The sequence below is a fragment of the Sphaerodactylus townsendi genome, linkage group LG10, assembly GCF_021028975.2.
Source record: "Sphaerodactylus townsendi isolate TG3544 linkage group LG10, MPM_Stown_v2.3, whole genome shotgun sequence".
NCBI classification, from domain to species: domain Eukaryota; kingdom Metazoa; phylum Chordata; class Lepidosauria; order Squamata; family Sphaerodactylidae; genus Sphaerodactylus; species Sphaerodactylus townsendi.
In genome coordinates, this window is record NC_059434.1 from 12,099,863 (window position 1) to 12,121,036 (window position 21,174).

General features: G+C 43.4%; 2 protein-coding genes across 5 annotated transcripts in view; one reads left to right on the forward strand and one right to left on the reverse strand.

Annotated features, from left to right (window-relative positions):
* RPL9 (ribosomal protein L9) lies at positions 1-16,265 on the forward strand. Of its 4 annotated transcripts, none has more exons than XM_048509337.1 (8): positions 1-75; positions 1,732-1,797; positions 1,891-2,006; positions 2,558-2,653; positions 2,778-2,910; positions 3,913-3,993; positions 4,918-5,036; positions 16,252-16,265. In XM_048509337.1, exons 2-7 carry the CDS (start codon positions 1,752-1,754, stop codon positions 5,022-5,024), a joined length of 579 nt encoding a protein of 192 aa, XP_048365294.1. In that variant the 5' UTR covers positions 1-75; positions 1,732-1,751; the 3' UTR covers positions 5,025-5,036; positions 16,252-16,265. The 4 variants fall into 4 exon arrangements, with proteins under 4 accessions (XP_048365294.1, XP_048365292.1, XP_048365295.1 ...); XM_048509335.1 differs by lacking the exon at positions 16,252-16,265 and adding an exon at positions 11,975-11,986 and having other exon boundaries at positions 4,918-5,040; XM_048509338.1 differs by lacking the exon at positions 16,252-16,265 and adding an exon at positions 10,936-10,947.
* KLB (klotho beta) overlaps positions 12,183-21,174 on the reverse strand; it is a 22,555-nt gene continuing 13,563 nt past the window's right edge. Inside the window, 7 exon segments of the mRNA XM_048508713.1 lie at positions 12,183-12,447; positions 12,449-12,533; positions 14,070-14,371; positions 14,373-14,428; positions 14,431-14,667; positions 14,669-15,208; positions 18,725-18,993. Coding sequence (XP_048364670.1) covers positions 12,297-12,447; positions 12,449-12,533; positions 14,070-14,371; positions 14,373-14,428; positions 14,431-14,667; positions 14,669-15,208; positions 18,725-18,993 — 1,640 coding nt within the window. The 3' untranslated portion in view covers positions 12,183-12,296.

Genomic DNA, 21,174 nt, shown 5'->3' on the forward strand with positions numbered 1-21,174 from the left:
CGGAGGCGCGAGGGAGGGTACAAGACCGTGATGACGTAACACGCGCTCCTTTTCCTCCTTTCTGGCAGTAAGGAGGTGAGGACCAGTTATGTTTTTTGGGCGACGGGGCCATCCGCGGCCATCCGCGAAGCCGAGGCCGTCCGGTGTCCTGAACGGCCCGCAGCCGTGGCAAGCGGAGCCCCTCGTGTGGGAGGGGGATAGTTGACGAACGTGGGTTGGGTGGGCTGTGGAAGGGAAGGCCCAGAAGTTGCCCCCTCTCCCCACCTCCCCGGCCCGGGTCTTAGTGGAGAAGGACAGAGCGAGCTCATGAGTGTATGTGCGCGTGCGTGGACAGGGGGCGCACATGTAATCCTGGTGCTGTTTAAACCTGCGTCATTCTGCAGGGGAGGAAGAAGCACAGGGAAGGAGGAGAGGCTAGCAGTGCAATTCAGAACAGAATTACTCTAGTCCAGGGGTGGCCAACCTATGGCGCTCCAGATGTTCATGGACTACAATTCCCATCAAACCCTGCCAGCATGGCCAATTGGCCGTGCTGGCAGGGGCTGATGGGAATTGTAATGCATGGACATCTGGAGCGCCATAGGTTTGGCCACCCCTGCTCTAGTCCAACTAAGGCCACTGAACTTCAGGGCTATAGATTGGAGTAACTTCTGCTCTGGATTGCACTGACGCATTGCAACACTTACCAGTGGAAAAAGTGGTTGTTTGAATGCTGTTTCTTATGGGGGGAAAGCTTGTAGTCGAACCTTTGCATGCTAGGTTTTTCATTTGCAAGGAAGATTCATAGGGAACTCTAGAAAACGTGATCTCTGCTCCGCGTTCTAAAGCATCAGTTGTACCACTCTGGCAGCTTTCTGCATCATTGCTGCCACACTGTGCTGCATATTGAGACTTGCATATTAGGACGAGGCTGGGAAAGGGAGTATTGAAGGGCAAAGCTAGCGTATAACAGTTGAACAGAGAAATATGTTGAGTAGGCTATTTTTGTGGTAGGGTGCCAGTGCTGTGTTTCCTGAGGAAAATGTCCTGCTTTACCCATGTAAATGTAGTCTATTTACATCTAGTTGTGAAGGCTGCTGTGTTGCAGCTCAGTCATGTTAGATGGGCTTAATGAAGTGGGGACAAACCCCAGTTTTTGATATGGTGTATTTGTTTGCTTTTGCTAGAACTATTTAAATGTGCTAATATTATTTAAATATTTAAGTTATCTATTTCAGTTTGAATCAAGGTATTCCAACGCAAACTTTCCTGGAAAACCCACATCATTATTCTAGAATGGATTTTAGCACTGTTCCTTAGAAGAACTGGATACAGTGTGTGATCGCTTTGGAGATAGCTAACATAGGATGGGTAGTGGTAGGTTCAGGGAAATGAACAAGGATTTGACAGGATGCGTGAAGGATAGACTGTTGGGCTATTATGGCTGAATGAAACCTTTATGTTCATAGATATACTTGTGCATGCTAGTTATTCTGTGTGTGCATGAGTTTATAGGAATAGAGGAAACAATGTAGATGAAGAAATAAAAGAATTGCAAGAGGCAATATGATTCAGTATAATGGTTTTTAATCCTGATTTGTTTGAGCATATGAATTCATATCAACATATATCTGTTTATGTCATGGCTTTATCTCTGCCATTGAGAAAGATGGCTTGTAAATAAAGCAAATATATGATTCTGTTGTATGAATCTTGATCTGTATTGCAACATGTCTGTTGTTTCTCGTTTAGTTTTTCTAGTTAAATTTAAAATGAAGACCATTCTGAGCAATCAAACTGTTGACATCCCTGACAAAGGTATGTGTATCCATGTGTCTTTGTGTGAAAACTTCTTTGTTGTATGCAATTGTCACATGCTGTAATATGGTTATTTTTGTTTCTCCTCTTCAGTCGATGTTCGTCTGAAGGGCCGGACAGTTATTGTGAAGGGCCCCAGAGGAACCCTGCGACGGGACTTCAACCATATCAATGTAGAGCTTTCCCTCTTGGGAAAGAAACGCAAGAAAGTAAGTGGTCTGGGGATGTTAAGAAGATCGCTGAAGTCTCATTTCATTTTTGCTGAAGTGAAATGTGATAACTCTGTGGCAGGTTTTGGTTTGTAAACCAGTTTCCCAAGGTTTTGTGGCTGGAACTGTACCTTTTGAACAGCTTGAGTCGGAGACATCACCACATATTTTACCTGCAGTCACATCCTCTTCTCCCCGGAATGCGGCAGATTCACATATAGAACATGGCTTGGGGGAGGGAATGGAAGATGTAGGAGATAGGGGCACATAGAGGAAAGTATGAGCGCCCACTGCCATTTTTCTGCTATGTGTCACTCCCCCTTCCCCACTACAACTTTGTAGCTGCTCAGCAGAAATCTAGGAACAGATAACCTAAATGGCTGCCTTCTCTCATAGAAGCTTGCCAGCTGAATAGAAGTAATCAACAGAGGTTTGGTTTGTGTCCCCTTGCAATCTGGTGAATCTTACAATTTTTGTAAACCTAAAGGAAAAACTTGCTTTATATTTGAACTAAAACATATTTGATACCTATCACTATTTTAATTTCACAGCTGCGTGTTGACAAATGGTGGGGTAACAGAAAGGAATTGGCTACAGTTCGCACTATTTGCAGTCATGTGCAGAACATGATTAAGGGTGTCACACTGGTAAGTGTTAATGTGGAATAGAACTCAAATGCATGTGAAACCAGTCAGATTGGCAGCTGAGTTATCTTAGACCAGCTGTGCTTTCTGTAATGTTAATGTTATTACCGGTATCTCTTGTTTTCAGGGCTTTCGTTACAAGATGAGGTCTGTGTACGCTCACTTCCCCATCAACGTGGTTATACAGGAGACTGGCTCACTTGTGGAAATCCGTAATTTCCTTGGGGAAAAGTATATCCGTCGGGTGCGCATGAGGCCAGGTGAGGAGCTGTTCAGCATGGCAGTGTTACTGACTAAGCTTGAATTACAAGGAATTGGATTGAGGCATTTTCAGACAGTGTTAAAAACTAGCTTGAAAGGGCACAACTGTGTTTGCTTTAAATGAGTCCTAGAATAATCTTTTAAAATGATGCTTGTTAAATGAAGTATTTGCACAATGTATACCTCATATCAAAAATCTGTAAAGATTACTTGCAGAGTCTGTGATTTATTTTTAAGGGAAGATGTGATATTAATACCTCAAAAGTTCATTTAAAATGGTTGTGGAAATGGAAAACTCATGAGTGCCCAATTAAACAGTTATGGTATAGCTCCTGTAAATTTCAGCAAAATTAGTATGTGCTAGCTCTTGTTAGATCTTATTAAAAACCAGACTTGAACAGGAATATCTTGAAACTGCATCATGTCTTAGAGGCCAGTAAGTCTTATCAGTGATATGGGAAAAGGAATAATCTAGCTGCTGCTGAAATTAGGGTTTTAATTATATGGGGTAAAATGTGAGATAGTAAGGATTCTGTAGATTGTGACCGGAAGGATATAAAAAGCTGTTGTTGAAGCTTCATCGTTAAAGTAGGTTGTCTTGCAGTTCTGGTTGATCAGCTGACTGCAGTGTCCTTCCTCAGCTACAGCTCTTGAGTTGTCTGTGTTGGGAGTGGGGGTTGCATCCAGTTCTCTAGATAGCAGTAGAGGAAAGATCCCCAGGCCACTAGCTGATTTTATAAATTCCATCCCAATAATTAGATCAAACCTTTTTGACCCCCCCCCCTAAAATTTCAGTGAAATCATGGTTGGGAAATCCCCACCATCATTACTGTGTAACAGAGCAGCACTAGCTTCAGAGTAGGGGAGTGAGGTTGTGCTGTGCCCTGAATTTTCTCCAGTCTTCACTGATTTGCCCGCCGGGCCTTTTTCAGCTTCAAATCATTGGATGCACAGGACATGCTAGACCTCTCATACTAATAGTTCTGTCACTTGTTTATTAGGTGTCAATTGTGCAGTATCTCAAGCCCAGAAGGATGAGCTGATTCTTGAAGGAAATGACATTGAATTGGTATCTAACTCTGGTATGTCAAGTCATCCTAAAAATACCCATTAAGTTATAGAATATATATACATAATGATTTATTTTGGTTCACTGCCATCCAAAATGTCTATTAAGTATTGTCAAGTTGTTTCCAACTCTCAAATGTCTTATTGTTAGCAGTCTTACAAAGGGAGAGCCATGGCTTCCCTTCTCTGCTGTCTTCAACCTTTCCTAACATTGTATTTTCCAGTGACTCTTGTCTTTGCATTATGTGACCAAAGTACCACAGCTTCATTTTAGTCATTTTGGCTTCTAGGGACAGTTGGTTTGATCTACAACCCACTTATTTATTTATTTATTGTCTGTTCACAATGTCCACAATACTCTCTTTCAATCCCACACTCAAAAGGATTCGACTGTCTTCCTGTCAGCTGTTTTGATTGTCCCGCTTTCACGCCTGTTCATAGTAATAGAGAATACTCTGGCATGAAATTACTTGATCTTGGTTGCTAGTGACACATTCTTTACCTCCGAATCTTTTCTAGCTCCTTCATGGCTATCCTTCTTAGTCTCACTCTCCTGATTTCTTGGGCTGCAGTCTCCTTTTTGGTTGATGATGGAGCCAAGGAATAGAACGTCTCCCATTTCAGTTTGTTAATTGTCCATCATAAAGCTAAATCCAAAGCATACGGTTCTTTAAATTCATCTCTAAATTTTATTGTGTTTCATTCTCTCTATCTCTAAAAGCAGTTTTTGTTCTACATTATTTTCCGCTAATAGTTTATCTGGTGTTGTATAAGCCTGGATGCTGGCAGAGAAATTCATCTTTCTAGCAAAGTTTATCAAAGTTTGATTTTTAGCTGCAAGTCTTGGTCTTATTAAATTGTTTTTATACATTAAATGAGAGGAAATATTATTGTTCTATTGGTTTAAACTCCACTAACCTATCTCAATTTCTGTATAGCTGCCCTGATCCAACAGGCTACAACAGTCAAAAATAAAGATATCAGAAAATTCTTGGATGGTATCTACGTGTCTGAAAAGGGAACAGTACAACAGGCAGATGAATAAACTTTTCCGTAGGTTGGTGTTTTTCCCTCATATGTACCTATAATATTGTATGGAGAGCTAGGTTTTACTTTATGTTGTGTGTGTGAGACCTGTTTTTCTATAGACCTGGTTTTTTTGGTCATAAAAATATCAAGAATGGAATTGATTGTTTCGTACAGTGTGTGTGTAACAATCTGTGCCCAGGGAAACCACTGTTCAACTCTTGCCTCATTTATTTCTTTACATTATTTATTGTCTACTTTTCTCACTGGGACTCAAGGCTCTAATTTTGGTTATCTTGGCTATGTTTCTGTTGAAAGATGAGGAATAAATGTCATGACAGAAATTACGTTAGAGCATTACATGTTATTACTGAATCAGAACCTTAAGGCTACCTTGGAGTGAGTGAAGCACCAAATGCTTTCTGTTCATTGAACAAGAAATCTTTTCACAGAAAATCTGGATTTCACATTCTGTGTGAATAGTGGCCATTGACCAAGTGGTGTTTCAGCTACAGCTTGCATGTTATAGTCAGTAATCTTTGTGTCTGGCCAAGTGTAGATCCAATTGATGACGTATACATAGTTGTAAGTTACTGTTACAGCCTGTTGATTGTTTGCGTCTCGGGCTTTAGTGTAGCCAACTTGGGGTATCTCCCTCAGAGCTGTAACTGTGACCAGTGGGGTTCCCATTCCACGCCATGGCGAAATTGTCAAAAAAATGGCTCTTTGAAAAAAGAAATGTTTAGATAAGATGCCTTATAGAAAGTGAGCCGATAGAGGGGAACAGTTGCCAGCAGACCAGATGAAAACCATGCACAGATTTATTCTAGGGCACCAAAGCAATTATGCAGAGTGGGTATGGCATTGTGAGATGCAGGTATCTGTTGCCCCTGAATATGCTGATTCCAAAAAACATACAGCATTTGAGATGCAAATTTTTAGGAAGTTTCATGAACCCAGCACGTCAGTCGCTTTTACGGTTGTATCATAATTTCACTTACACAAATGGCTTCTTGCAGTTTTCAGTTATGCAAATGGACAAATGCCTTATCTTGCTTTGGATTTTGAGGTAGTTTGGCTGTTTAACTGTAAAAAGTTGCTTATGGTCCTGGACAAATGCTCCAGGACTGGAGCATGTGGTTTTTCTGTTGTTTTTCTGTGCAACAGGTTCCCTGAAAAGGGAAACAGCACAGCTGGTAGAAGTTTTTTAAAAGGGTTGCAAGGCCATTTTATCCACTGTGTTTTTTATAGAGCAGTTAATTGGTGTGATATACATATTTTAGTAAGCCACCACTTGGTAAATCATTATCTATATTCTCAAATCAACTCAGTCTTTTATCATCGTAAAGACTAATTTCTCTGGCTGCTGCAGTCTTGTACTCATGTTCCTCTGTAATTTGTATTTATTTTCAAACAGATGCCCGGGGGGGTGGGGGGGCGCACCAGGACTAAGCCGGCTATAAATGGGACCCAAGCGGAATAATCATGGTAGCGGTAGAAGGTCCAGCGTATTGCCGAAGAGTTCCGGTGGTGAAGAATTGTCAGACCCTACCGTAAAATGACCATAGTCGTGCAAAACGCATTATTTTTGATTTTAGCTCTTGAATTGAACGGTTTTCTATTTCCAATTTGTTTAATCTTTCTCATCAGAGTTATCACGATGAAAAGCCTCTCGAGAATTGAGGAGTTTGAAGTAAGCTTCCGGCATCCACCTTGCCGTTCGTATATATTAATAGATTTTAATCTGGAGAAGCGGGTTTGATTCTCACCTTCCATGGATGGCTTATTCTAACTTGAACGGATTATTTCTGCTCTGGTTGAAACCCGGCTGGCATCCTTGAGTTTGGTTTTCGAACTTCCGTTCACCTGGCTGCGACGTCTGGCGGAGAGAGCTTGAAGCCCTTTCGGACTCAGACAGTATGTAGGTACATAATCAATAGTCTTCTTCTTTCTTGAATCAAATGGCAAAGATACTTTAGATACAAGTCGTCATTTAACGTATTTTAAAATAATATTTTTATGATTTGATTTCGCAATGACCACCGAGAATTGATGTCTGGCAAAACCAGATTCAGAGCTCCGGTTTGATTGAGATGGTTAAAACAACCGATTCAGGTAACAGTAAGCTGCGCTTGCGATTTAAATATGGAAAATTTGTTAAATTACAGCATCTGATGGTACTGTCGAAGAAGGAATATTTTACTCATGAACATTTTGAATATTGGTGTTTCAAGCTTTTCTTTTTTCGGAACACTATTTTGGAGGCTCAAAACAAACCCTTTTGGCGGCTGGAATTTAATTGAAATGCAATTGCAGCTCTTTGAAATCAGATGCCATTTGTATCACTTCCGCTTCTTTCACTGGCGTAGGCACCAATGGGAATTGACGAAGTATTGCCAATAGGCTGCAGGGAACAGAGCAATCTGCACAGCATTTTGCCCGAAGAAACGAAAGCAGGATGAACTTTTCGGTAGTGTTACTTTGAAGAAGAGGACGGAGGAGCTAAGTGGGATTTGTATCCTCCTTTCTTCCTTCCTCGCAACAACAATCTCCGGTAATTGAAGCCAACTCAGATGAATTGGGCTGGTTCTTCGCGATTCGATTGAAGCCTCCTTTCCAAAACAGGATCTTCGCCCTGCGCCATAAATTGTAGCGGAGTACGTCGGGTTGATATCCCGCCATTTATAAACGGTGTTATAGTAACGATTTTGAGTAAAGGGGGGGTTGCCGGGCGCTTCAGGTGAGGCATCCAATGGGGCGGGGCTTGGTCTTCAACCGGAAGCCGGGAATTTGACAGAGCTCCTCCTCGAAGTACCCTCTGCTTTCAATTCCAAGAGCAACATTCCAGGGTTTAGATCCATATTCCAGCATGCAATAATGCCAACAAGCGTCGGATGAGCGTCGATGGAATAGGTTCGAATACCATTTGAGGAGTCGCAGGTTCCGTTCCCGGTTAGGTTCGCCTCTTCCTCCTTTCTTCCATCCGATCATCGCAGGGCCAGAAAGCCCCGAAGCGGCCGGGATAGAGGAGGGGACCCTTCGAGACGCGCGCTGCCATTTCAGTTTAGGCCCATCACTTCCAGCTGGGGACCTTGGGGTCCGCGAATCAGCACCCGATATCACGCAGCTGGGGACCCTTTCAATCAGTTTCTGGTTCAACTGTGGATAGCTAAAATTCGCTAAATGGAAAGCACGCGATGATGGTTACGTTCCGGTAGTTTTCGCGAAATATCCATCGGTATACCGCTCGAAATAGTATAAGCCGCAGCCCTTCGAGGATCCTGCCAGGCAGGGTTGTTGACCCAAAGCCTGGAATTTGTTCAGAACATAAAATGACCTTCCGCTTTTGTTTCTTGGTCATTGCCGCCGGGCCAAAAATAAAACCTGTGCCCCGAATAATTTGCTCGGTTATCGGAAATCGCCGGGCCCAAGAGACTTTCAACAGCCGCGCTAAGCCGGGACGCTCAAAATCCGGTACCGCATCGATTGCGTTTGCGGTGTCGAGCCGTTCCGGCAGTCCGCTCTTCCCAGTTAATAAAAGGCATCTGGAATTTCGCACCCGCAAACCCCGGAAATTCTCCGCGGCGAGGATCCCATTGTTTCGGTCCGATTTCGTATTTCAGTACGCGATGCGAATGGTTTTCCCAGCGCCTGCGGCCTGGCCGTGAGCGCCCCATAATATTGTTACATGGCGGATGGAATTTACAGCATGCACACCAGGGATGTGGAATAGGCTCTTAGCCTCCCATTAGTGCCAATTTCGAAGTTCGAGCCCCTGTTCCGATGCAAGCATATTTATTCCTCTTTTGGGTTCGAATTCCCTGACTTTTGCATGGCGTGGTTTAAATCTGAGAGAATCTGGTTATTGTGGGCGAACAGCAGAAGCGCGCCTCGGAAGTTCCTGGTCATCGAATGCCTCAGGCCGAGCGGCATTTTAATTCGGATTTTAGTGCTGTTTGAACATCATGCCAGGAGTGCAAAAACAGCGTTCGGTTGCGGGAAGCAGCAACGGAAAGCGGCGAAGCCCAATGGTGATCAGCGCTTCAGAAGCCCAGCCCGTTTCATGCTGTCAGCCCGCTTCGCTGGTTCATGCTCTGGTGATATCAGCAATATGCAAACGGGCAGAAGTGCCAGTTCCATTGAAACCCCGGTGATCCTCGGTCGATTGATGGTTACTTTGCCTGGGGCCGGAGTTTCTTTAGCCGGGGCCTCGTCTGGTGGAACGTTTCACTCCAGCGCATGGCGCGCATTCTGCGTGATCTGGTTTAATTCGCGAGGGCCTCCGTACATTTGTTTAATTCATCCGGTTTTGTGGAGTCCAGCCTGATGCCCCTCCCTCCTTCGCGTCATCTGTGACCAAGCAGTTCCTTCCTTGGCTGGGATTAGTGGTATACTCAGTATTATTTCCCAGCAGGATATGGCACCGTGCCAGAAGGGCACCTCGAGCCCTCTGGTGGCACGCTTTTAATGTGAGTTCATCACGCGGTGGAAAACGCCCCCTGCTGCTGGCTGGCCCAGCTTACTTGAGTATGACGCGAATTTCCTGCATGTATAGAGGACTCGGATGGGCCTTGGCAAGCTGTGTTTTGCAGGGCTGCCTGGCGGGAAAGAGTAGGAGGTAGGAGGAGAGGCATGAGCAAAGATTTTTTTGGGATCAGAGCGGATGCTGGAGTTAGGTTGGGTCCTCGTGCTGAGCAAGAGAGTGAGGAAGAGGGAGCCAAACTGCTAAATCTAAAACCACATTCAAGAAATTGCCGTGGTTTAAGTACCCTCGTGCAGGCGAATAAGTGGGGCTTGAAGCAGTAATTTGGGGCACCTAGTCTCAAGGCTTTTCCATGTATCACTCAGAAGATTGATTAGGGAGGTTACTTGGGGCTGATTTTGTATATTTGAATGGATTATTTCATTTCGATTTTCTATTCAGTTTCCGGTTTGAGTTTGTTCACTTTATTCTTCTTTTGGGTAGAGGCATGGTTCAGAATATTGTTTGCTATTATTGTTGGTTATCATCACAACAAATAAACAAATAAAGCAACAAATAAATGACAAATACAATAACAATAAACATAACAACAAATGTACTAAATGGGAATAAATGAAGAACAACGGCAATAAAGCAAAATCTAGTCCCCGAGAAATACAAAAGTGTAATAGTTCAAGACTTGCAAAAGCTAGGGAAGAGGCATGTTTTAATACCAATGAAAAACGGAGCTCTCGTACATGTGAAAAATATGACTTTTAATGGGTAAATGCATAATAAAGGAAAGTTAAAGCTCTGGCAAGGGGATTCCGGCACATCCAACACTTCGCAACAACTTCATTGAACATATAACCAGGAGGTGGGATCCGGCAACCAGTTCTTCACCACCTCAGAATTTTGAGTTTGCGAAGGTTCATTGTGCCAACCTCCCGTCAATAGGGACTGGAGGTGCATGCGCGTATGCACCACTGTTTGAATCACCATTCCAGAACTGTTATACAAAATCTTTGATCCCATTCTATCGAATATAACATCTTGGTTCCGACATAACACAAAACTCTGGGCTTATTTCCATCAGCGAATTCATAGAAACCAAGATAGCGGATAATTCCCCATTCCACGGCGGTTTGTTTCAGCAATCTTGGTTCTTCTCTGCCCGAAAGCGCCAAGCATGGTTTCCATGAGTTGAAAACAATCCATAATGAAAACTAGTTTCAATAATGCATGAACAGCCTCTGCTTACATCTGTTCGGCCCCAACAAATCAGCGTTCATCTCCGAAGCAAAATGCAACTTCTGCCTTTAAAAACATTGGCTGGGAGGTATTTCTGCAGCTTATATATAGATTTGGTTCTGACTCTGGAGTGTTTTCCAGCTTTTTAAAGAACGGCCACGTAAACATTGTTTACTGGGGTAATATTCAGTTCTTGTGTCACCTGAAATGATAAAAGATTCTGACACAAACAAGGTCATATTTTACAAGCAGAATAAAAAAAAAAGCTTGCTTTTCCTCAAACATGTTTTCTTTTGCCACCAACAAATACTGTTGTTTGCAAGCATATTAAAAATGATTTCCATAATCTTAGCCAGGGCCACTGATTCTTAACTTCACTCTTACAGCCTCCCTCTCTAACTGCCGGATGGACCTCCATAGCTGCCATGAGGTTCTCCATTATTTTAGCAGGCTGTTGAGGTAATTGTCAAACTCTCCTTCTCAGAGTACAGTATATGGACCTAGCGTCCTCATACCTCTGGTCCATGCATAATATTGTACCCCTGGGCCTCAGGTCAAGGGGCCCCTCAAATTTAGCGCACCAAATTGCCTCCCTCCTCGATGCCCAGGGCTCAAAAGCTGAAGGCAGTCCAGCCCTCTTCTTCACTTGGCCCTTGCAGTTTTCTCCTTCGTCATGTAATGAGGGATGGATTTCAGCTGGGCCTGCAGAGAGACAGGGAGACTCGTCCAGCTATTCTAGGGATAAGCTAGCAGCTTAAGGATTTGCTCAAGTGAGATACTCAGACTTTTGCCAAATACAGTTAGACCTCTTGCATGTTTGAAACATTAATCAGACTGGATGTCAACGTCAGAGTTAAGGGTGGGCTGTCTAAACGCTATCCCTCCGAAAACATAACAATGACCACAGTTGTTACCTCCATAAACGTGAATTTCTATTAAAGTGCACACATTCTTCACAGTTTAATGTCTTTTTCAAGTCAAAACTAGTTAAGCAATTATATCAAGTCGCATTAGGATGCTTCTTAAATTATAATTTAAAAATAAATTAACTACTGAAACACTACCGCCTTTTTCTTAGTGAGCACATCGGTTTAAGGCTTAATTCATTGAGATACCCTGATCTGATCACCAAATTTGCTTCCAGTTGGGTTCATTTGGTATTTTAATTGAAGATAATCCAGGCTAAAAAACATGAAATGCAAAGAAAGAGGCCCTGTACACCATTTGTGCTATTCTCATTTCATGCTATCCAAGAGTGGAATGACCATTGTCCCAAATCTGGCAAGGGGAATTCTAAGAGTGACAACAATGAAGAGGGATTTATAGCTAAAACGCTCTGGGATTCCCTGCCTGTGTAAACATTAACTAATAATTCAGGATAACCATTCCGAGCAAACGCTTGCATGTTCTGATCCCATGAACTCTTTTGCAAGAATCTTGGTATATTTTACGGGAGTGCTTCCATTTAATGGTCTCATCCTTGTTGTACATGCAGTATGAAGGTAGCCTTATATCTGATTGAGAACATTCTTGTGCCTACTTTTATGGTAGGGCATAGAGGTTTCGAAGTGTTTTATCTCAATGACATTTTCTTTTGTGGACAAGGATAACACTCATAAGCAAAATGAAAGTTGACAAAAGGCAGCACCCAAAGAATATTAGCGGGATCTCCTGCCCACCGCCACGCTAACCCCATTCAACCACAGCAGGTTTGGCTTTGGAGTCAGATGAAGAATCCGAATCTGGGTTTGGCCTTTTCGTCAGTCAGTTTAAATGCAAAATAGCCTCTAATGTTGACTTTGTCAATGTGGTGAGCTGAAAGCACCCAAAAAGAAGTAACCTTGAAACGTTGCCATTGCATATAACTAAACTTTTTTCTTTTACAGTACTTTTGATGTTGGGAATAGAGGACCAAAGCAAGCCGAGCAAAATCCAAGTTCAAATTTCCAGTCAGCCATGAAGCTCACTAGCAAATTATGGGACAGTCATCTCTCGCACTCAAATTAATACATTCGAGAGCCAGCATGGTGTAGTGGTTAGAGCATCAGACTAGAACCTGGAAGACCCAGGTTCAAATCTGCATTTTGCCATGGGGGAGCTTGCCCACTGGCAAATCCCAGCTTGTCCAGTGATGGCTAACCTTTATTTAGACCGGAAAGTGCCCGGGGAATTGCAACCCCAACCCACTCTATTTTATCGCAGTGCCAACACAGTAATTTAAAATGAATACTGAGGTTTTAGTTTAGAAAATGGTTGGTCTCGAGGCATGTATTACTCAGGGTGTTTTGGTGGTAGTCGGTGGTTTTGCTTTGAAGCAACCGTAACGGTGAATCACGACCCTAGGAGGGTTTATTTCCAGAAGTAAGCCCCATTGTCAGCAAACTGCTTACTCCCCAGGTAAAGGATCACGCTTTAGTTCTTTGCATGAAAATCAGTGGGGTTTAACAGCGCTTAACAGGGTTACCTACACTGCCTCCCCAAAACTAGGTCTTAGGTTTAATGCTAATAACGTGAGTCCAGTGGGTCCAGCCAGTCGATTTGTGTGTGTGGGACTCTTGCTTCATGTGCCCACAGAGAGGGCTCTGAGTGCCACCTCTGGCACCCGTGCCATAGGTTCGCCATCACTGGGCTAGTCATTCTCAGGCTCACATACCCCAAACGGGATAAAATGGAGCAGGGGAGAACAATATGTGCTCGCCTTGACTCCATGGGGGAAGGATGAGATACAACATGATAGAAAGATGATAGTTTAACCTTGTTGAGCTCGCATAAATAATATGTCTTGGCAGTATATGATTAAAGTAGGTACTTCCTACTTTATGAACAATGTAGCTGAGAATCAATAAACATCGCATGGTCAATATTTAACCACCACCAGCTGTAGTCTCCTTTACAAGAAATCTTTATCAAGTGCAGCCCTCAGCAGTGTTTTGAAGTTATTGTGTTTGAAAAGATGCAATTATGTTTAGTATTACACTGTTCACTGCTGAGGTGAAATGATTATTGGATATTTCTCACAGGGGCCAGATCTTTCGGCACCCTTGGCCACGGTGGGTTCAGGCATAGACCACTGAATGAGAATAAGAATATGGAATTCTCTTTTCCTGCTCCTCTTTGAAGGAGAAGACTAGCCCATGTTAGGCAGGAGCGTATCCTTATATCTAGATGTTATGGACTACAATTCCCATTGGCCCCTTCCAGCATGCTGGCAGGGGCTGATGGGAATTGTAGTCCATAACATCTGGAGTGCCAAAGGTTCGCCACCACGGGTCTATGCCTTCCCACCTCAGCCCTGCAATGAGGGTCAGCAAAGGTACGGGCAGACCAATTACCCTTTCCCCCCTCACTCACCTTTTAAGGCTTCTTGTATGTATTTTTCAATGTAGTATTTTCGAAGTTCATCGTTATTTAAAGAGTGGTCATCTATCCCATTGGCTGTCACGTAGATATCGATGTTTCCGTAGCGCTTCTTAACCCAGTTTAGCATTTTGCGTAACCCCTCTGGCACTACTGCTGAGCGAGACGGGGAATTTAGGTAGGTCAAGTCTTGGAGAAACGCCACATCCCAATCGAATTGCATCTCGACTTCCATTTTTGTCCCCTGCAGGATCACAAACCTTGTGGAGGAAGTGATTCCAGGGGCATAAAAATCACAGCACCTCTCTTTTCTCCGTTGTGAAATGTGGCAGCGCAGAGCCAGAGAGGCCTCCTATTGCTCCATAATGCCAAGGTGTTCTCTCATGGCGACCGGGTAATCACCTGTCTTAAAAATTGGATCTGAAAACCAAGCAATTTCAAACTGGAGAAATCTTTCAGCAGCCTTCCGGTGTGTGTCAAGAAAGGGATTGGCGGGCTCTGCCCAATCAGAATGCAGAGACAGAGACACCTGACCATGCTGAAGGGGATTCATTTTTTATCATAGACGCGTTGCCATGGCATGTAATATCAGGTAAATTGTGCGCTGCTTGATAAGTATCATTGCTACTGTTGTTATAAATATCACTGAGTCGATTGGGCTCGTTTATTGTGATCCAGAATTTAACCAAGTGCCCAAGCTTCTGAAAACACACTTCTGCATAGTTTCTGAAAGCCTGAACAGTAGACTGGTTTAACCATCCTCCATTCTGAATTAAAGGCCCCGGAAGACCCAAAGAGCGGTGGGTTGGGTAATATAAAGTGACCACAGGGCTAATTTGGGCTTTGATCATCTCGCTAACCATACATCGGTAATATCGAAGGACTTGCGTGTTGATGGACGACAACCCTCCACTGGGTAGAAGCAGAGACCAATTGAGTGCAAATCTATAATGCGTGATTTTTGTTTTTGACAACAGTTCCAGCTGCTTTTTAATGCTCACAAAATCTGTACACTGAGCCGGACGGGTTTTCAACTGGACTCCCTTCACCTGATGGAAAAGCCCATCTCCAGTAATGTTCCAGAGATACAGGTTTGGATCACGGAATTGGGGAGATGAGGCAACAGATTCAGCCTGTAAATACAAATGAGATAATAAGTGAGATTTTTTAAAAGGGGAGAGTTTAATGCAGGCATGAGAGAAAATGGAGCTCAAACATTACGTTAATGGCAACAAGAGATTGTAAGGCACTCCCTGCAATAAGTAAATGCATGGCCCCTGGTGCCGATATTTTTGCGATGTTTATCTTTGCTCTTCCTTGTGGTCTCTAACAAATATGGTCTATCTGGTTAGTGACTGTATTGTTTTCTTTACATAGCTTTTAATTTGTTTCTCAGATGAATCCATTTGGTTCTTAGTTAAATTACCCAGTGCTGACTGAACAAGGCTTTCTGCTGAAGCTAATAAAGAAAATACTGTACACTGCCCATCTATCTGTTGCTACACATTGATATTTCATCATTACATATGGGATATGTATGGGCTAGGGTTCTGTTTCTTTTTTTCTCCCCAGTGACTAGTGAAGGCTGAGTTGCTCAGACTTCTCAGAGATTAAAAGTGCTTACTGATATTTCCTGATGCCTTATCTCTCTTCTGGCTATGCAAACTACCTCTCACACTGAATATGGAAACAAAGGCTTTAAAGAAGTCAGTGACTTTGATTCAAGCGAACTTCTGCATGAACAGAAGGGAAGTCACTGATTTCTTCCCATTCTCTGCTTACAGTTAAAATCTGCCATGGCAGATGGTGTTTTAGGGGGATCACTGAGAGAGTAGGTCATTTTGTGCTGATGTATATCTTTGCTGCAACAGATATTGTGCTGCAAAAGAAAAAATACGTGAAGTCCAATTGTGTACATAAAATACTGTGTACATAAAATACATTTAGCTCCTTTTTGAAGCCTATAATTTAACTTCCTGAGTTGAAAAATCTATTGATTACTTGGTTAGCAAGTGCCTTATTCTGGAGATGGTAGATGGTCCTGGTTTAAAGCAGTGGTGTATATTTGTTTCCCAGTTTGATGATTCCACAATTAAATCTTGGGTTTATGAGCAGCAGGACTTTGGATCACAGTGAGACTACCGTAAAACACACTTTCGCCTTTTTATTTTTGTAGATGCTCAAATGACTTTTTCTTCCTGTGTACCTGAACAGGGAGTTAAAAGGCTACACGTCCAGCCGACAATTAAATTAATTTCACGAGAAAGTCAGTTTTGTTTCTTATATTTCTTATCATCTTATATTTCTTCTCAGTAAGACTGAAGTGTTCCCACTTTCACCAGGTGTCAAGAAAACAGCCTTTTTGCCACCCAGCTCACACGGGTTCTCGAGAGTAAGTGGATACACAGCAGACCAAAGACATTTTAAAAACATTTTATAAAAAGAAGATAAAAAAGTAAGCATGAAAAGCATGAAAAAAGTCAGCATGAATAATTACATGTGTATAAATAGCAGAAGATTAACTGAAGCATAAAACAGAATAAAGCACTCACAAATATACAAATATTAGCACAGTTCTAGAAATCCATTTAGCGTTGGCCTTAGTTTCTTCTGCAGCAAGCCGTAAGTTACCGAAAAGAGATTTACAGCATTTCAGGTGGTATTCAAGTTCAGGTAGGGTAACTCTAGCCCCATAGTAAGTTTTGTTATAAGGATTCATCAATCATGGTCAGTTGAACCTAATTCAAACCACCAGAGCCACCGGCGGAACTTTCCAGAGCCAAGCTTCTGGTCATACTTATACCTACAACCTTGGACCTGCAGTCTTGGGACCGCATCTCCCCATATTGCACCGTTAGGACCCTCGGATCATCGGAGGAGTACCTATTAGAGTAAGGCACTATGAGCCAGGTGCTTTTTGGAAAAGTACAAGTACAAGACGTCAAGATGAGGTTATCCATGAGCACAGCCTGCGGCGGCAAGCCTCGGTTGTGAAACGAGGGGCTTGCCCAGAAGGCACTCGCGGCGAGTGCGGGAGGCTTCCTCCTCGCGCTGCCGCCAGTGCCTTCTGGGGCGCTTCTGTTTCCTGACGGGAGCGCCACTCAGTAGTACGGTCAATGCTCCTGCGGCCGCGTGGGCGCTGCCGCAGGAGCACAGCCTTAATCGGGACAATGTCAAAGCCCGGCGGGACGCGGGACACATCGCGCAAAAGCATGAGTGTCCCGCAAAAATCGGGACGGCTGGTCACCTTATATTAGAGGTCCCTGGCCTAAAACAAGTTCAGCTGGCCTCTACTAGGGCTAGGGCCTTTACAGTTCTGGCCTCCCCTTCTGGTGGAAGAGGCTCCCTAGAGAGACCAGGCCCCTGCGGGATTTGTTGAGTTTCTGCAGGGCCTGCAAAATGGACCTGTTCCACCAGGCATTTGGCCAGCCGGGCTGAAGTATGTTCCTTCATCCCGGTCTCCAGTGGGCTCGGCTGGGGGTGGGGGCTTTTTTATCGCCATCTGTATCCTGTTGGTTTTACTGGTTATGTTTTAATGCTGTTTAGGTTTTAATATTGTTATATTCTATTTTATACTAAATGTTGTACACCACCCTTCGGGAGAGGGAAGCTAATAAATTGAAAGAATAACATAGAATCTTAGAGTTGGAAGAGACCCCAAGGGCCATGAATCCAAACCCCTGCAATGCAGGAACACACAATTAAAGCTCTTCTGACAGATGGCCATCAAGCCTCTGTTTAGAAACCTCCAGAGAAGGAGACTCCACTACACTCTGAAGTAGTGAATTCCACTGTCGAACAGCCCTTACTTTCAGAAAGATTTTCCTGAGGTTTAGGTGGAATCTTTTTTCCTTCACCTCGAACCCATTACTCCTGGTCCTAGTCTTTGGAGCAACAGAAAACAAGCTTGCTCCCTCACCAATAGGATATCCCTTCAAATATCTAAACATGGCTATCATGTCGCCTCTTAACCTTTTCCCCAAACTAAACATACCCAGCTCCCTAAGTCTCTCCTCATAGAGCATGGAATCCAGACCTTTCACCATTTTGGTTGCCCTCCTCTAGACCTGTTCCAGCTTGTCAATATCTTCCTTGAATTGCGGTGCCCAGAACTGTACACAGTATTCCAGGTGAGGTCTAACCAATGCAGAATAGAGAGGTACAATAACTTCTCTCGATCTATATACTATACTCCCATTGATACATCTCTTTAATATTTAGAGAGGCTGAGGCAGGTAGCTAATACTCCCTGCTCACTCTCACAACATCAAACAGGTGAGACAGAATCTAATTATGACAGGGCTTCCAATTAAATGAGACAGAAAACATTTCACAGACCTGTTTTAAAGTTCTGACAGTGATTGAATTTCTTGACACCAGGCTTCAAATTGACATGACATTTGGGGACTCTGACAAAGTAGAGTTTGTTTCCCACTACAGGCCAGGATTCTAGACTTTACTTAATCCAGCATAGAGTGGAGAATGGGCGGGAAACAAACTCCAGTTTGCATTCAGATATCACCAAGTGGAGCTTGATCAAACTGAGAAGTGCTCAGTTGAATTAGACAGGAGAAGGGAAGAGCAAAAGGAACAAACTGTTTTTGTATGTGATACTGAGAAACCTCTGACCACGGCCTGCGGATGCTTACCTTGATAACAGACTCTGTCATGCCCCAAAGGAAATCACAGGGAAATTGACCGTGTAAAGCTGGCGTTGACTCCTTTTTAGGAAAGCCATTTTCTTGTATGATTTGCTTGTAATACAATGCAGATGACTTAGGAATCCGTTCTTTTTCTTTACTGTTGAAATCAACGTAAAATAATCCTCGCCTGGTGTTGTAAGCATGTTGCCATTCAAATCCATCCAAGAGAGACCAAGCAGCGTAACCAAATACATCAATCTTGTCATACTTGATAGCTGCGGAAGGGAAATCAATGCAAAAGCCCATATGAGATAATACAGAATGTGGTTTGTATCACATGTGTACAGGGTAAGATGGTTTCAGATCAGGGGCATTTTCCTATATGTGTATGACCTCATTTCTGTTTTGAGAAAACCTTTCATAGAGGGTCCTCCCGGTCCTGTCACCTGGGAAAGTGGGTGGCCACAAGGGGCTTCTTGGTGAACTGAATGGAATCAGTCCCCTAAAAAGGCCAAGCTTGCTCTCTATTGAGTTTCAGAGCCATGTCCAAAATTATCATTGTTTAAAAAACCCAACACAATGCTACTCTTACCCACAACACACGATTTGTGGAAGTGATAGATGCCTCTTAACACCTCTGTGCTCTCATTTGGAAATTTGGTTGAGCCAAGTTTCTCAAACATGAAAGATACGTATACATGCATGCATTCATTGCACTTTGGATTCTGGCCTGCATATCTGAGAAATAAAGTCCTGGAGAATGGTGCTATCCCATCTTGCAATGATAGAACTGCACAGATAGGTCAACATAAGTCCAAACTGGGAAACATACGTGCAGGAATTGGACCACCATTAAGAGAATATACGTCCTCCCTTCCTGCTGAGGGAAGTGTTGGAGCTATTTGTAACCCCCATGCAAGAATGAGCACTGATCTGTGACATTCGGGTTTGTTCTAATCGCAGAACCTGGCCCCTTCAGACAATCAGAAGCAGTGGTGGGATCCAAAAATTTTAGCAACAGGTTCTCTCGCCAGCCGCCCTCAGCAAAGGGGGCAGAGGCGTACCTAGACTCACCCCGGGCAAAACCTGAGTTGGATGCCCCCCCCCCCATGGGCAGCCACCCCACCACGACCCCAAACATTTTTTTTGCACCAGGTCATTTCTAAATCATCTTCACATTATAGAAAATGCCCCAACTCACAAATCTGAACACAGCAATGGTGAAACACACAGGTTCTTTGATAGAGACTGGTGAGATAAAAGGCACCAAAGGCTGGGAATCAATGAATTGCAGTACCTGAAAGGGATTAACCCAGTTCAGGGAGTTACATTATTAGTCGCAATTGCTATATGGAACCTTCACGTTCAAAGGCAGTATGCCTCTCGGGGAGGTGAGGGCGTGGAGATGGGAAAGTGGACCCAATTAGTAACCCCCTCTTGGCACACACAAATAATTAGTAACCCACTCTCGGGAACTAGTGAGAACCTGCTGGATCCCACCTCTGGTCAGAAGGCATGTTCAGTTTGCTGTGACCTTACATTCTCACGAGAGTACAGGATCTGTGACCTTACATTCTCATGAGAGTACAGGATACAGTATCTGAACTCCCTAAGGTTAGTTCTTCAAAACATTATGGGCAAATGAAGAATCAGTTGTCACAACGGCCCTCTTTATGCATTAGAAACTCCTTGTGCTTGTTGAGCAACAACACAAGGAATTTGGAAGCAGATGTTCAACAGGAGTTTTGTGCCTACCCTGGGTGCCCTTTTCTCCACATGGTTGTTTTCTCCTCCATAAATTGCTCCGGAGAGTTGATATTGGCTCCTTTCAAGCAATAATATTACTTACATCTTACATGTACATTTTGTAATGCAGCCAGTAGTATCACCATTTTAATTTTATTTATTGATTTATTATTTAGATTTTTATACCGCCCTATCCCCAAGGGGCTCCGGGCGGTGTACAACATAATTAACACAATGCTAGATTGGGGAGCAACCCATACAAATACACAACAACAAATTACATAGGCTCCCTCCATTTAAATAATCATTAAAACCATGAGGTGGCTCTCTCCCACGCCAGTTCTGCAACCTGAAATGGTCGAGTGGGACGGGCTATTTGGAATTCTGGGGAAACCCATATCTTCTCTGGGATACATGTGGATTTCCCCAGTCAGCTAAATAGCACTACCCCGAATTATTTCTGGTCAGGAAAGTGGTATTTGAGATGCTGGGAGGGTGGTGAAGCTCCTGCTCCACATGCTTTGTGATCCTGATCCAAAATTAGGCAACAGTTGGTGGAAATTGAGGAGAGCATGCATCTCACATATGACTGTTACACAAAGTGGGGAATACCAGGCCCCATCTTTATAGACAGAAGTGTGAAGATTCTCTCCTGGGGACACAACTGGTTTATGCAGAGGTGGGATCCAGCAGGTTCTCACAGGTTCCTG

Bases quoted from the DNA above. Each gene is read 5' to 3' on its own strand.
- RPL9 (XM_048509337.1), top strand. From the start codon at position 1,752: ATGAAGACCATTCTGAGCAATCAAACTGTTGACATCCCTGACAAAG. The intron at 1,798-1,890 runs GTATGTGTATCC...TCTCCTCTTCAG, and splicing joins TGTTGACATCCCTGACAAAG to TCGATGTTCGTCTGAAGGGC. The intron at 2,007-2,557 runs GTAAGTGGTCTG...TTAATTTCACAG, and splicing joins TGGGAAAGAAACGCAAGAAA to CTGCGTGTTGACAAATGGTG.